This window comes from Dermacentor silvarum, chromosome 11 (genome assembly GCF_013339745.2).
Source record: "Dermacentor silvarum isolate Dsil-2018 chromosome 11, BIME_Dsil_1.4, whole genome shotgun sequence".
Classification (NCBI taxonomy): domain Eukaryota; kingdom Metazoa; phylum Arthropoda; class Arachnida; order Ixodida; family Ixodidae; genus Dermacentor; species Dermacentor silvarum.
In genome coordinates this window covers 102894993-102910006 of record NC_051164.1, presented here as the reverse complement: position 1 = coordinate 102910006, position 15014 = coordinate 102894993, and the positions used below count along the sequence as shown (strand labels likewise).

At 42.3% G+C, this 15014-nt stretch overlaps 1 protein-coding gene across 1 annotated transcript; it reads left to right on the top strand.

The window, feature by feature from the left end:
- Positions 1-26: 26 nt before the first annotated feature.
- On the top strand, positions 27-5535 carry LOC119434137 (NADH dehydrogenase [ubiquinone] 1 beta subcomplex subunit 7). Its single transcript, XM_037701461.2, has 3 exons — positions 27-288; positions 1127-1295; positions 5357-5535. The coding sequence occupies exons 1-3, from the start codon at positions 156-158 to the stop codon at positions 5451-5453; spliced, it is 399 nt and encodes a 132-aa protein (XP_037557389.1). The 5' UTR covers positions 27-155; the 3' UTR covers positions 5454-5535.
- The last annotated feature ends 9479 nt before the right edge of the window (positions 5536-15014 follow it).

Genomic DNA, 15014 nt, shown 5'->3' with positions numbered 1-15014 from the left:
AACGTGGAACACGCATCCAATCTACGCGGCCGTAGCCACTGCCAGCCTGCCAGGGCGAAGGGCACCGCATAGCTTCAAGAGGACAGGGCTTGATTTTCCCGCACCCTGAGGGACGTCCGATTCGGAAAATTCTGGGATAAACAAAACGGGTAACCATGGGCCAGTACTACGGCACGATGACCACTGTCAACGGTAATCCTTTGGTGCAAATTATGGAACCGGAGAAGAAGGTCTTCCAGCCCAAGTACGATCGGATGCTTGGGTTTCCAAACGGCCGAAAGCCCCGGGGTAGGTCGATCAGCCTCTGCTCTGCACCTTACCTTCTCTGTAACGGACTCCGTAATTCGGTTGTATTGTCTCATTCGTTGCGTGCCTAAATTGACTACAAAATATGGCGTCTGCGCCATGTGTGGCTGTCTGGCTGTTCGTGAGCACATGCATTGCTTCAAAAGTGATTCCTTGTATTAGTACTCGGGATAAGCAAATCTCGCTGCGCACTCAACTGCGGAGCTTGAACGCGTCCATGAAAACACGTCCTATTGGCACTTTAGGTTTCGGCTTGGGCAAAGTGCTGTTGCTTAACGTCGGAAGCCAAATAAGTTGCACCTGCATCAGCAAGTGAGTGCAAGAAATTGTATCATGGATGGTCTAGCAGAAGACACGGACAAGAACGAGAGAACAGGACGAGCGCTAACTTTCAACTGAGTGTTTATTTCGAGAAACAACCGTATTTGTACACCTGATGTATCTAACCAACTAGCCCAAAAAGCCATACTTTTAAAGAAAGAAATTAGCTGGTGGTACCGCTCTGAATGCAAAGCAGCAAAAAAAAAAAAAAAAAAAAAGGCATGGAACACGGGACACAACCGCAAATGATGATAAATTACCTCAAACTGGCTTGTTTAAAGAAATCGAATGTAATAGAAACTTAAAGCAGGATCAAAATATGTGCCAAGTGAGGAGCATTATGTGCGTTATGATACAAGCCTTCATGACCCTTTCCATAAACCGTGCTGACCAACCAGCTTCATGGGGCATGTATGTTGATGTAGAAAACACTAGTGTTTTTCACTCTCTCTCTCTTACTGCTCATCATTCTTTGTCTCTTCATTCTTCCGACATTCAGAGATGGTGGCCACCGACGCTGAAATGGAATCTGCAAAAGTGCCGCCAGAATATCGAAACTTTTGTGCACACAAGTTAATAGAGCTTCGTGCATGCATGAAGCACAGGTTTCCCTTTGTGACTACATGTGGCCACGAGAAACATGAATATGCCAGCTGCATGTATGACGAGTAAGTGCTATTTCTTTTCTTTTTCAATCTCTTTTCACTGGGTAAAGTGATAGCAAGCACATATATTTGGTCAGGTCCCCTTAAGGTCACGAATGTATAGCCCTTGTCACAGCTGTCTAGAGCGCTAGCGGGAGCAGACGTTTAGTGCCACCTGCTGGGGGAAGCTGGAATGGGCATAGCTGCTGCTTATGATGTGCTGCCAGCCTAACAGGTCTTCGCTACTTGATGTCATATCCATGTGCTTTGCGCAGCTCCCCCTTTCTGGTGATTCTGCCTGATGACGGGAGAACCGGGTATTTGCAAGCGGCAGGATGATTCTTTATCAGAGGGCGTCTTGGCATGACAATGCAGCCACTCATCATGCGTCCAAAAAATGTGCACTTGTGCAGCCTGTCATCTGGTAGAATCATCAGAAAATGAGAGTGCACAAGGGGTACGACTATAACCAGGACTGGGGAAGCCCTTTCCACTAGGCAAAGTATTCTCGGAAGCAACTACGTCAATCCAGCTTTCTCTGGTAGGCATTGCCAAGGGTCTGAGAAGCACACCGCTCCCGTGCTCTAGACAGCCATGACGGGGGCTGTACACATTTGTTTATGCGAATAACTTTTCTACAGTTCCATTCAGTGGTGGCAGTGAAAAGCCGCAGACATTCAGCTTCGGATAAATTAAGCCATTGTGACTCCAGTTTACTTCAGACTGCAGATTATTGCTACATGTGACCACCACACTAAAGGGGAGCCTGTGCCAGTAGCTCTAGGCACTACCATGTTTGATAGGAAGTTCGACGCGCCGCATTCCGTCAGCAGTTGTGAAAGAAGAGTTCTTGGTTCGTTTTAGTGCCTGCTGGCAATAATATGGCATATGGTTTGTACCAGGCATTAAAACCTTTTACTTTAAAAATAGGCGACATGGATACCTGCTCACTGAATAAATTCTTTTAGTCGAACCTTGTTATAATGAAGACACATCTTACACAAAAATATATCCTATGCTTGTTTTGAGCATATATTCGTTAGATGCTAGTATCAACAAGAAAATTTTGACTTTCTTCAATATACGCAATAATTAATTATACCCATGTTCGTTACATCAACATTCAGATGTACTTTGTGATTACGATGACTCATTAGAAAATTCACAAAGGATGATCCCACCATCTTGACATTCTTTCAGTGGAGTCCGCAGCGGCTTGAAATAAAATAATGCAACTTTGACACATCTGTTGTCAGTGCATCACAGTTCATGATCGAAGGGAATATATATGGATGTGTTAAGAAAAATATTAAAACCCACTGCGGTAGCCCAGTGACGCTGAGCTCGAGGTTGCAGGTTCAATGCAAACCGCGGTGGCTGCATTCTGATGGGGGCGGAATGCAAAACACGCTCGTTTACTGTGCATTGGTTTGCATGTTAAAGGACATTAATCTAGAGCCCCCTACTACAGTGTGCCTCATAATCAGATCATGGTTTTGGCACATAAAACCCAGAATTTAATTTTATTTATTTTAATATGAAATATCGAATTCTCATAATTATACAAATTGAAGGGCAAGTACTGGCTTTTCGATTCATATTTGAAAATTTGTTCGCCCATATGCCATAACATAAAAAAAGAAAAAGCTGGGCTAGGTGGTTCTGGTTGATGCTTAATGTTGTTCTAGCAGAGAGAGGACCACAGAACACACGCTAGCCTAGTCATAAAATGGGATGTCATTTAGTCACTGCCCTTGTCTTGACGCCATTTAGTGGTAAGACCTGTGGACGCCATGGCTCTTTTGTCCTCATGTGTCTTGTCTTATTTCTGGGATCTGTGTGTGTATTATCTTTTCTTGGTATACGTTTGCTATGTACAAAACAATTAGGCACTTGAAAGTCCAGCACGTTTCTTGCTGTCTTCTCTTCGCTCGTCCATGAACAATGTTTTGTCTTGGGTATAATATTGTGCAGTTTTTATCACATTCTAGTATGTATACACTAAGGCTAAATTGTGACCTTAGATGCTAAGGGGTACTCAGCTCGTTCACTTGCCAAATAGAAGTCTTTTATCCCTTTCAGGCGCTATGTACACAATTGTGTACACTAAGATAGTGCATCAACAGCTAAAACCTTGATTAAAGTAAAGATATGTAAAATGTGTCCAGTGCATCTTGAAATGCTTCTGATTGAAATGGTGCTGAAAATTTGGATTACCCAGACAAGTTGTTTCAGTAGAACGAGTGTGAAGGTAGATAGTAGGGTATTTTGCTTGATGTGAGTATGTCATTCACTTCTTTCATTGTTTCTCACAATGTGTTGTGCCAGTCATGATTTTGGAGTGGCTGGAGTGGTGCTTTTCAAGCCTGGCAGAGATGAAATAGGTGATGTTAGCATATGTGATGTCCCTGCTATGAGTTCTCGCATGGAGTCCACATTCTGTAAACTTGACAAAACTCACTAAAGAACTGAAAACTCTTAATCTATTCTGCAGTAAGCTTTTTAGGATTCTGAAGATGTAAAAATGCAGTGAAAGTAAGTTTTAATCAACACAAATGATTGGCATCTGAAAGGGTTATTCGCAGGATGGTACAGGGTATGCGAAATTCTGCAAGTGTGCTTCCCTGCACATCTCGTTTGATCCACAGATGATTGCGAACTGGTGGCCTAAAAGCAGAACTAAAGCAGCACTGGTGCCGCTATTCTAGCCAGCATTTTCTCCCTACTACATCGTCGCTGTTTGCAAGCCTGGCTAACTTGTGCAGGACAACGTAATATGGTGGAAAAGCCTGCTTGCAGTGTTTTGCATGTCTCCCCCATTGCTCATTGGATAAAGCTTATGAAATGTTTTCTGAACTGTACGTCGTGACCTTGGTGGATCACACCAGAAACAGCAAGGGGTAGCCAATAAACAACGACGGAGCTTTAAGAAAAACAAAATGATGTCACGGTACAAATACAGAAGGGACGGGAACAAAGAAATATCATGACAGCACTGTCTTCAATTGAATTGTGGTTTGATACATGCACACATACATGTGGTCCACTTCTCAGATAAAGAACTTATCTTTCATGATCATGGGGAGGGTTGTATATTAGGATATTAGCCTACACCCTTATGTCTATACATACAGGTACGCGTATTGCTTGTTTGGTTTGTTGTTTGTTTTGCATTATTGCAGTTTTATGGGCAGTCTTGTGCAATATGAGCTGCAACATGTTGCCCGTGGTCGAAGGGCACTGCATGGAGGCAACCACATACGAAAGATTGGAGAAGTAAACACTGTGTCAGTAGACGATATGCAAAAGTCAGTAAGCAGGCTTTTCCACTAAGCTTACTTTCCGAAGATGGCCGTGTTCTGCTAGTAGCGCTGTTAAAGCTGAGACATGCATTTTGAAATCATGGATGGTGTGGGGATTTTGAAACCTTGGACAGTGTTGGGAATGGACAGTCGCAGGAATAATGTCAATGACCTGTATTTTGATACTTCAAGTACGATTCTAGCCCCAGGCCCGCCATCTTGGTTGTGTCAAAGGTGGTGTGTGGAGAAGTGCACTTGCAGTTTTTTCATATCATACTGATATTTATAAAAGAAATTTTTCTAGAATTGGTGCTGCCGTGCACTCATGAAGCTTCTTTGACCTTGAGGACCGCGTTGCAGCTCACATTGCACACGGCTGTACATGTACCACATATGCATTTTCTTTCTTTACTTTGAACATTTCTTTTATGAATTGCCTGTGGCAGCAATATTCAGCCTCATCGGGTGGATTATACTTTGGTCACATTGGGCACTTCTATCGTTATCAAGCCACATCAGGATTGAATTCCTCAATTGCCAATCGCGATCCTCATCACCACTGTTGTATCTTGAATGGTCTTTATTTCAAATGTCATAGCATATATATAGACAGAGGACAAACAGCCACCTGGACTAATCAAACCAAAACTGAATCTAACAACACAACGTTCATGATCACCCAACTGCCAGCCCACTCCCAGACAGCATGTTGCTGACATGATGCATGCTGTGCATTTTTGGGTTGCAGTGATGGGGAACATGCGTTTGTGTTTGTTCTTTCAGCTACATGATACGCTACAAGGAGTATGAACGAGAACGGAGACTCAAGGCCAGAGAGGAGCGTCTTTCCAAGAAAAAGACCGAACTGTTGCTCGAGTGAGTTGGAACAAACGCCCCAAAGCTTGAGGACCTGTACAACTCATAGTGTTTTGTTGCATAATAAAAGGAGAAGATACACCAAAGTTACTGTAGTGCCTTTGTCCAATGCCAAATGCAGTTTTAGGACTGTGTCTGCTTTCTAGCGTTTCAAATGAGTAGGGTGCATACGAGTGTTCATTGGCCATTTGCTGGCTTCTAAGCTCACATGCTACGTGATGCCAGTGGATAAAAAATCCTGCTGCCAGGGCCATGAGGGGTGCTGGCTAACACTCGCCGGGCTAATCTTGTAAACATTCACAAATAAGCAGGAAAGTCAATGGTCACTGCGGTAGCTTATTTAGTTAAACACTACATGCGTAATGCGGAGGTTTTGGGTTTAGCTCCCACCTGTGGAAAGTCGTCTTTTTGTCCATTTTCATTTTCCTTTTTCTTATTATTTCTACATTTGGATTAATTGTATTGTATAACTAATTGCATTGACTATAAGTTTTCTGGTGGTTTCTAGGCTGTACTCCGGACAACATGTACAGTGGAATCTCGTTGACTCGATTTTCACGGGAACTGGAAAATAAAGCATATCTTCAGAAAATTGTATCATCCAATGTATTATCCAACCAAATTGTATTATCGGGAAAAGAAAAGAAAAAAAAAATGTGTCATTCCGTAAAGCATAATACACAGAATCGTGTCAACGAGATTCCACTGTACTTGGTCTTATTCACATACAATGAATAATAGGGCACTAAATGCAGACATTAAATAAAGCTAAAGTTGTAGATTATTGGTCCATAATGTCTAAAGTGTCACCTTAGCTAGACCAGAACATTTAATGAGTCGGGGAATGATGTAAATATGGGACAGCATTGGTGGCTGCCGCTGTGAAAATATGAAGTCTGGTCATGTATTCTGTAACTATCCACTTTATTTTCCATTTGTTTGCTATTACCTGTCTTGCCAAGTGGCCGATCCCAGCGATGAGTGCAGTGGCATCTGAGCCAATGACAAAGGGTGGAAAGAACAAAAAATTAGATTATTTGAAAATACTGCCCCAGCTCCCTATGTGCAGCTGACGTACCCACACTTGTTTTATTGCGATAGCAATTACACAGACACTCTCAGGCGCATTTTTGATGATGTCACCATGTTCCATACAAAGTTAAAGTGTGAGGGGAATGAACGAACCGTCTGCTATGTGATGTGTTGTGGGTGCGAGGGCAAGCATCCAAGGGTGAGCCAAGAAGGGCAGTGGCTTCGTGAACGCCCAATGCTGGAGGTCACGTGATTGAGCCTGCACTTCCCCAAGGGCGGGCTAGAAGAGGGCCACATGCTCTAGCCTTGCTCAGTGTGCCAAATGCATATGCGACCAGTGTGCTGTATGTTGGAGGTCATCTGCTGCGAATGCTAGGGCGAAGTACGAGCATGCAGGTTTCATGCGGGCTTGCCTTCCCGCACGCCTAGTGCATGCATGCATGCAAGTGCTGAAGTTTTGCACTCTGAAGTTGTTACCAAGATGGATTACCAACGAGCCCAGTTACAAGTTCTACTAGTGTTGGAAGTCGCCTAATCTGAGTTTTGAAGACACAGCACAGTTGAAATGGTGAAGCGAACAGCAGCACAAAACGTTTGCATTGGGACAAGTGTGCGGGCTCCCCCGTTGCTTTATCGTGCCATCAGTGCGACAGCGAGTGCTTGCAATTATTGGGTTAGATCTGTTGATGTTTGTGCACTCGTGACACCATGCCTGTTTAGTGAATGTTTAGGTACAGTTTATACGACCTAAAGAACTACAAACCTTACTTCATGTAATTGTCTTAATACTCTATCGCTATCGATGCTTTGCTTTCCAGGTGAAATTGCGACATCTTTCTTGGATGATTTACTGCCTCCTTCAATTGCTGTTTTTTTTTTCAGTGACTAAGTCATCTCTTAGAGCAGAAAGAAATGCTGAGAGATGTTCCAAACTGTAGTTTGTCGCTCTAGATTTTTGTATGTGCCATTAGCGTCTAGTTTTGAGTACACCATTTATGCATTTTTATCTATTCAGTGGATTCGTGTAGCACTCGAAATTACGTTACAGGTAACAATTATTTTTATTATTTTTTCTCTTTTGCTTTGCTGTAGCATTTGATCTTCATCACTCTGTGCCATTATTCGTCCATATTGCTCCTAATTGCAGACAGCAATAAATCTATGCCACTGCCCCGATGCATTTGGTAAGAACATCTTTTGCTCCTTCAGCAACTGCCACCATTGGCTCTCATGCACATGAATGTGAAGCTGGCATAGAAAGTGCTGGAAAAAAAAAAAAAAGGGAATGATCAGTAGCAGCAGTGGGCACTAGACAGAATGTTTCTTTTCGTTCCGGGAAACAAAATTGTTCACAAAGTACACGATTGAGTTTACTTGTCGGGTAGCCTCAAATTTTCTTTGCTTCCACAAGAGAACCTTCTTGTTTTTATTGCGCGGTGTTTTATTAGTCTGTCTTACCATTTGGGTCAGTAATATTCAGTTTTCTCATGGAAGTGAACTTCTGCACACTAGAGAGCTTAACAAATGATGCAGGAAGATTTATTCTACTGGCAGATGGTTGCTATGACTGTGCATATCTCTTGGTTGGATTTAATAATTGTCGGGACATCATTGCTGAAGATCTGGCTTCACTTTTCAGCAATGTTATAGTGAACAGTACTAGACAGTGGTCCTTGCTGCTGTGTTGGTAAATCACACCAGAACAAGTTGGCCAGCTCGTACCCAGTGTGGGCGAGTCAGTCTGCATGTGAAGGTCACACCAGTGGAGCGTGTTTAGGACTTCCCAGAAGCCATTTCTGGTGTGTTCATTGCTGTAGATCACTTGCATTATGGCAGTCCAAGGAACTGGTGCCATTCGAACGCCATTATGCATTTGCATAGACTTGGTGCACTGCTATAAACAAGCTGCATGTTTGTAAACAAACGGGCGTTGTGCAATAAAAACAGAGGATTACGTTGACACTTCTGTTGTTCATATCCGTTTGCCACTTTGAATGACAACCTTTGCAAGTTAACGTCTGAAAACTTGGCTACATCTGTTTATGCCGCCTTTGTTAATACCAGTGGAATTTGTTTAAAATCTTTTTGGGGGCCTGTAGAGAATGTAATCTTGGCACCACGTGATTGTAATCTTTGTGATGTCACACTCTGCAGCTTGTCTGTAGTTCCTAGCAGGGACCACATTATGTGAAGATTCTTTTCATTTTTAATTTGTTTTATTCTTTGTCATTTGTTAGCATGGATGCCACGCTTTCGTTATCGCCAATATCGGCTGCTCATTGCGTTGGGGGATGAGCTATGAATACAATCGAAAGAAAAGAATCCTTGCGTGTGACGACCCCAGTCAAGCAACTTTATCCGTTGACTCCATTCCAATGCCTTCTGCACCTGCCAGGCCAAGTCTACAGCGTGTTGCAATGCAGCACACAACGAAGAAGGCTTACACGTGATCGACCTGGGCCATGAGATCGCATGCACGTTCTCATCCTTGGCCTTTTAATTGACCACTCTCTTGGCTGCTAGGTGGCAGCACACGCAATGAAACTTTAAAGCCCCTCTATATAAAAAGTAGCGCCAACCACTTCCCTCCTCCTCCGTTCCAGTGTTGCGCTCGGCGAGGCCAGTGCAATCGAGGCACGATCTCGATAGTGGAGCCGCTCATGTCGACCCTGCCGTAGCAGGTGATGGCTAACGCGCTACCAGATTAAATCCCCGGAAAACTTCTATCGTGCCCTGCGGAGCAGTTTTTGAGGCGCGATTTTGCTTCGTCAGTCATTAACTGGCCTTAATAATGCCGTTTTGGAAGTAGCAACGCGATGATGCGAGACGGCGCAAATGCCAAGTGTGGAGCAAGCGTTTGCGCTCGTCGGATGGTAAACAAAAAAAGCTTTTTGCCCTCGCCTTGTCGGTTGCAGCAACTTAAGGCGCAGCAGCATGCCATCACAACGAAGTTCTTGTCCCTAACACGTTTGATTCGTTTGTGCGTACAGCACTTTCGTCGCACAGGCCCGAGAATGGTGGTCGCAGTGCGCTGGAAAGAAAAAAATATACAAAAGCACGACGCGTGCTTCTACGTGACACGGATTGGCCAATGGGGGAGCGGAGTAGGCTGGGGCGACAGGAGGCAGCGAGGAGTAAACGCCGGGGTGAGCGCAGTGGCGGCAAGATCTAAGAATGGCGCTACTCTTTATATAGAGGGGCTTTATGAAACTTGCCGCATGGGTGCAGCGGGCAATGGAAAGCGATCATGTTTCTGCAGCACTTATGACGGCGTCTAAAGACTGAACACATAGTCTAGTCACACTGGCTTCAACCTCATTTCTTCAAGACATGGCCAAGTTGAAATCATGTGGTATTCTAATATGCTTCAAAAGGAGGTGCCATCCTGTTGCCTTAAGATTTGCGCTTTTTTATACACCAAGTTTGATACCTCAATATTCTGATTTAAGAATGGTAAACTTATCGCAACACCCATAGCAGTTAGTGTTTTTGATTCACTAGAGTGAAGCTTCAGTTTGGAAAACCAATTGCTGTACTAATTAATTTATAACATTTCATTCTTTCTTCTCGGACAAATGTAATCTCCATGGCAAGAAATAATGGTGAACAAGGTGTTTTATATTTTCCTTGATGTGGAATGCTGTTCAGGCTTTCAGGGGTTAGAAATGTACTGAAGGAAATTTTGGACTTGGTATTACTTTATGTTGAATAATAGTTAAAACCATTTAAACCTTGGAAAGTCATCGCTGCCACCTCCACTCTGCTCTTGTAATGCTTTTGGGCCCTGAGAATATGGAAAATGAATAAAATGGTTTGGTTATGCTACCAAGGTGTTGAATGCGTCATGACATCATGACAGACTGGTTGCTCCATTGCTGTGATTGTTATGACTGCCATATGCGAGCTCTGCCTAAAGAAACAAGCACTATTTTTTTTTTCAATGTTTTTATGAGCAACACTATTGTACCTAGCTTTATCGCTTCACGATGTCGGCAAATGTTGCTCTGTGTAACGGCGGCATGATGACACTGATGGCACCCGGTTCAGCATATTGCGAGATGAATTCAGTGTCAAAATTAGTGTTCACCAACCTTCACACTATCTCCGTGCAAACATTTCACACGTGAAAAATGCATGGTAGAGATATCGAAAATGCGTGTCAGTGCTCCTTCAAGGAATTTATTTAGTCTAGTGAAGTATGTTTCGAAGTCGTGGTTTACATTTGTTTGGGTGGGAAATGGTTGGTTATTAACAGGAAAGAATAAGTAAGGGCATATGTTTTCTTTTTGAAATTTGTGCCTGAATCGTATTGCTTGTATGTCAGCATGTCATTTATTCCAAAGTATATTCATACATTCCATTGTAAGGAACCAAAGCTACAATTCAGTTGGTTTCAAGAATGTTTTCTATGCAAAAATGTGTCCAAATGTATGAATATCATCATCAGCCTATATTTATGATGATGATGATGATGATATTCATACATTTGGACGCATTTTCGCTCAGAAAACATACTTAAAATCTACTGAATTGAAGCTTTGGTTCCTTACAATGTAATGTAATCCTCGTATATCAGTAAACATATAACAAAACAGCATTAAATATGAAATTAACTTCATTATATTCGATATTTGTTATAAGTACTTATTCGTTACATGCCGATATCGGTGTGAAACATGTTAGATTTACTTTATATATGATAATTTGTTGAAGGTCTGGCTGTATTAAAGGCAAACTGCAATTAAATTTCAGTTTGGCTAAGTTTATTATAAATGAGTTTGTATATACCACTGAAGCAATCTTGGAAAAGCTTAGGTGTTGGTAATTGTTTAATTTTTTCATTATCGCCTTCTAAATCGCACTTAAGCAGATGACGTGGCTTAGCGGCTAAGGTGTTGCGCTGCTGAGCACGAAGTCACAGGATCGAAACTCAACCGTGGTGGCCGCATTTCGATAGAAGCAAAATGTAAAAACACTTGTGTGCTTGCGTTGTAGTGCACGTTAAAGAACCCCAGGTGGTCGAAATTAATCCGGAGCCCTCCACTACGGTGTGCCTCATAATCAATTGGTTTTGACTCGTAAAACCCCAGGAAAACAAAACAATACCTAAGCACATGATAGGCACACTTTTTTGTTAGCGGCTATGATGCAAGTCCCAGCACATCGTTTCCAAGATCTTTCAGTGTGTCATAGGTATGCACCTAATCTCAGGGGTAATGGCGGCATTTGTTTTTTAGTTTTGGTATCAAAAGTGGCTATTTTTGCAAGTTTTTTTTATGTTTCCACTCATATTTAAAATGCGAAATTTTGTGTCTTAAATATGAGTGGAAACGTACAACACTATCTAGAAGCTAGGCTTTTTACGTGGTCTGAAATTTTGTTCCAGATAACCATCTGAAACAACCATCTGGGGAGACATTAGGCCTCAGACCAAAAATTTCGAAAAAAAAAATCTTTATTCTTCGAGGTATTGGTGCTGAAAACTTGTACATATATGTAATGTTATGTGTTTATTTCGAATATGAATGTGACAAGAGTTGCGAGACTTCAAAGTTAAACACCAGAACACTCTCTTGAGTTTCAACTTCAAAATCCCGCAACTCTTGTTCTAGGATAGGCAAATCAATAAGGTTGGTCTTGCTGCATTCCTTGAATCATACAGAAGCCATTGATTTCCTGTTTAGCAAAATGTGAGGAACGAATATTTTGCAAAGAAATTTGTGCAGGAAATGAATTAGAGAAGCTTGCACAAAATTAGAACCAATCAAAAATGGACCTCATATCTGAAATAAGCACATAACATTATGTATATGTAGAAGCTTTCAGCATCATACCTCGAAGAGTAAATTTCCTAAATTTTTGATCTAGGACCCATGTTTCCCCACGACAGAAGATGCTGTCAGAATCTTGTGACATTGCGAGGAGCTAGTACAGGGACTTGAAGCCCATCTTCCGTTTTTGCAGATTTTCTGGCATGCCAAGACTCTGCTCACAGTAAGACCAACATTTCTGGTATTTCAGACGTGCATATAATTTACCAATCCAGGTTAATTTCATGACCCGTTAACACACCTTTATACTCGTCTGGGCATCATGAACATGCTGGCTTCCGTCACATTCCTAAAATTATCTAAAAAAAACAAATATGTGACATAAGAGCTTATGAAGCTTTTGCCAATGTAGTGGCACTCAATTGGCCATTTTGGAGCACTCTGGTAGTGTTAATAGTCGTTAAAGACAGCTTTATAGCTATATTACTGGTATAGGTGGGTATAATAGTGATAATGAAGACCAATTATATTGCCATTAGAGTCCATTCATTCTCGCACTAAAGCGTAGTTGCTGTCTTACCTGACCTTTGTAGTACTGCTGAAGTGCTCGGAAAGGACTGTTAAAATGTGTCAAGTTTGAGATGACACCAAATCAAATACTTACAGCACATTGGTTTGCCTGGTCCTGTGTGGCAGTGCATAGTGAAGTATATTCATGCAAGCCCGATGTTGATCTTGAAGTACAGTGCTGCCCTACTCGCAGATTGAGGCCAGTATAGTTTCATACTATAATTTTACAGTAGACTCCCATTAAGATGAACCCGTAAAGCCAAATTCGTGCATATGGGAAACAGTGTGTGAACAATTTAATCTGCGTAACACAAACCGCTAATTTGCTTAAGAGGAAGCTTTAGCTCGGGGCCAACTGTCATGTAAAATAAAGAAATGCTTTTATGAAAACTGCCGGACCGAGTTTAATGAAAGTTGTGTCATTCAAGTGAGAAAAATTAATTCTACCACCTTTAGGAAGCAGAATTTTTATTTATGACCTAAATATAAAAAAAAATTGCAAGGAAAGTAATGTTAAAAAAAAAATGTAAGCATGAAGTTTCTACATTTGGAACTGCACCAGAAATAGATATCGCAGTTCTCTAAACTGCATCCATTAGAGGATCTGAAGCAAAGAAACTTGATATACGAATTTTGTTGCAATGTTTACGAGGGTGTTGCATAAGACTTGCTCTAATAAAGAGTTTTAGATTAGAAAATGCAAGCAGGCTTGCATGGAGAGCTTAGAAGAGCATGTAGGCATGTATGTATAGTGCAACTGACTGATCTGCTCCTCAAAGAGGCAGGATGTATGTCGAGCAAGCTCCTGAACAACACTTTGCGATGTGCTGAATGTGGCTTAAATCATAGATCCGGCACCTCAAAGAGTTGCAAAGTGATGCCAACGCTGAATTGACAGCTGAATCGCCACTGTATTTTTTCGTGCTCGTCCGAAATCGTGCGAATTGTATTGCTGCAAGTCTTTACAAAACAGGTCATTTCCACATTGCCAATTTGCCATGAATGCCTGAAGGGCGGCGTTTAGACAAATGCATGTGCTGCTGGCGATTGCCATTCTCGCCAAACGACCATGCCGTTTGTGGGCATGTGTACTAGCATCGTCTCTTTTGCAACGTTACTATAAATCTGTAGACAGCGAGGTCTACACCCAAGAGGAACAATTAATTTTCGAATGCATCTCGGTGGCTATGGCATTCCAATGCTGTACAAAAGGTCACGGTTTCGACTCCTCCTGGCAATGGCATGTTGCATGCATGTTAAAGAATCCCAGGTTGTCAGTAATCCAGAGCCTTTCATTAGGGCATCTCTCATAGCCCCACAAATCAATAAAGGCCTACAAAAGCCTGCAGACACATATTTTAATCGTAGACCTTTGCCTTTCAAGCTTTTGATCCTTTTGGGCTTTTGATCCCCTTTTTTTCCCTTTAAGAGTGGACTGCAATGTTCACCAACATTGATACTAATAGTGACTATACTATTGTGTTACCAGAGAGTACAAGTTTATAGCACTGCCAGCACCAGCCAGTTCATAAGAAACAACACCAAACACCAAGGTTATCAAAAAACAGTTTAATCTCCCTCAAGAAAAAAAAAGGGGGTGGGGTGGGGGGGTTGGGGGCAGGCTGGCCAGGCCAGCCCTCCCCCAGCTTTGCTATTGCAACATTCTGCTTTTGTAATGGCCTTGCATACCCAGGGCTTGGCGAAACAGGGGCCCCAGTTCCATATTCCACGCACTACTGCATCACCTAAACAGTCTATGTAGGCAAGCGGCTTTAAAACCCACGCTGCAAAGTACGCTAATAGTCATGGTCTACCCCTGACCACCTAAGAGCCGCAAACAACCGCACTGCTTTACAAAAAATGAAGCAACTCTGTTTCCCTTGCATGCAAAGCGTCAACAGTCTACAACCAGAAACCAACATGGTTGGAATGGTATAGAAGGCCAAAGCTTGACAAGCACTGTTGAGAAAAAAGTTTTGGCCTGGCATATTGTTATCCCCCCCCTCCCCAACCCTTAGAACATTCTCAGAGGTCCCATCTCTCAACACGTTCTCTCTCTCTCTCAAAAATGATAAACAACAAAACAGTTGCAGCCAAGTTTTGATTGCAGCAGTTTCGCTCACTCGAATGCATACAGGAATGCACCGTGATGCATAGTAACTCCAAAGCCTTGGCTCCTTCCATTTTGTTTA

Coding starts and splice junctions, on each gene's coding strand:
- LOC119434137 (XM_037701461.2), top strand. CDS start 156: ATGGGCCAGTACTACGGCACGATGACCACTGTCAACGGTAATCCTTTG. Junction 289..1,126: donor AAACGGCCGAAAGCCCCGGG/GTAGGTCGATCA, acceptor TCCGACATTCAG/AGATGGTGGCCACCGACGCT. Junction 1,296..5,356: donor GCCAGCTGCATGTATGACGA/GTAAGTGCTATT, acceptor TTGTTCTTTCAG/CTACATGATACGCTACAAGG.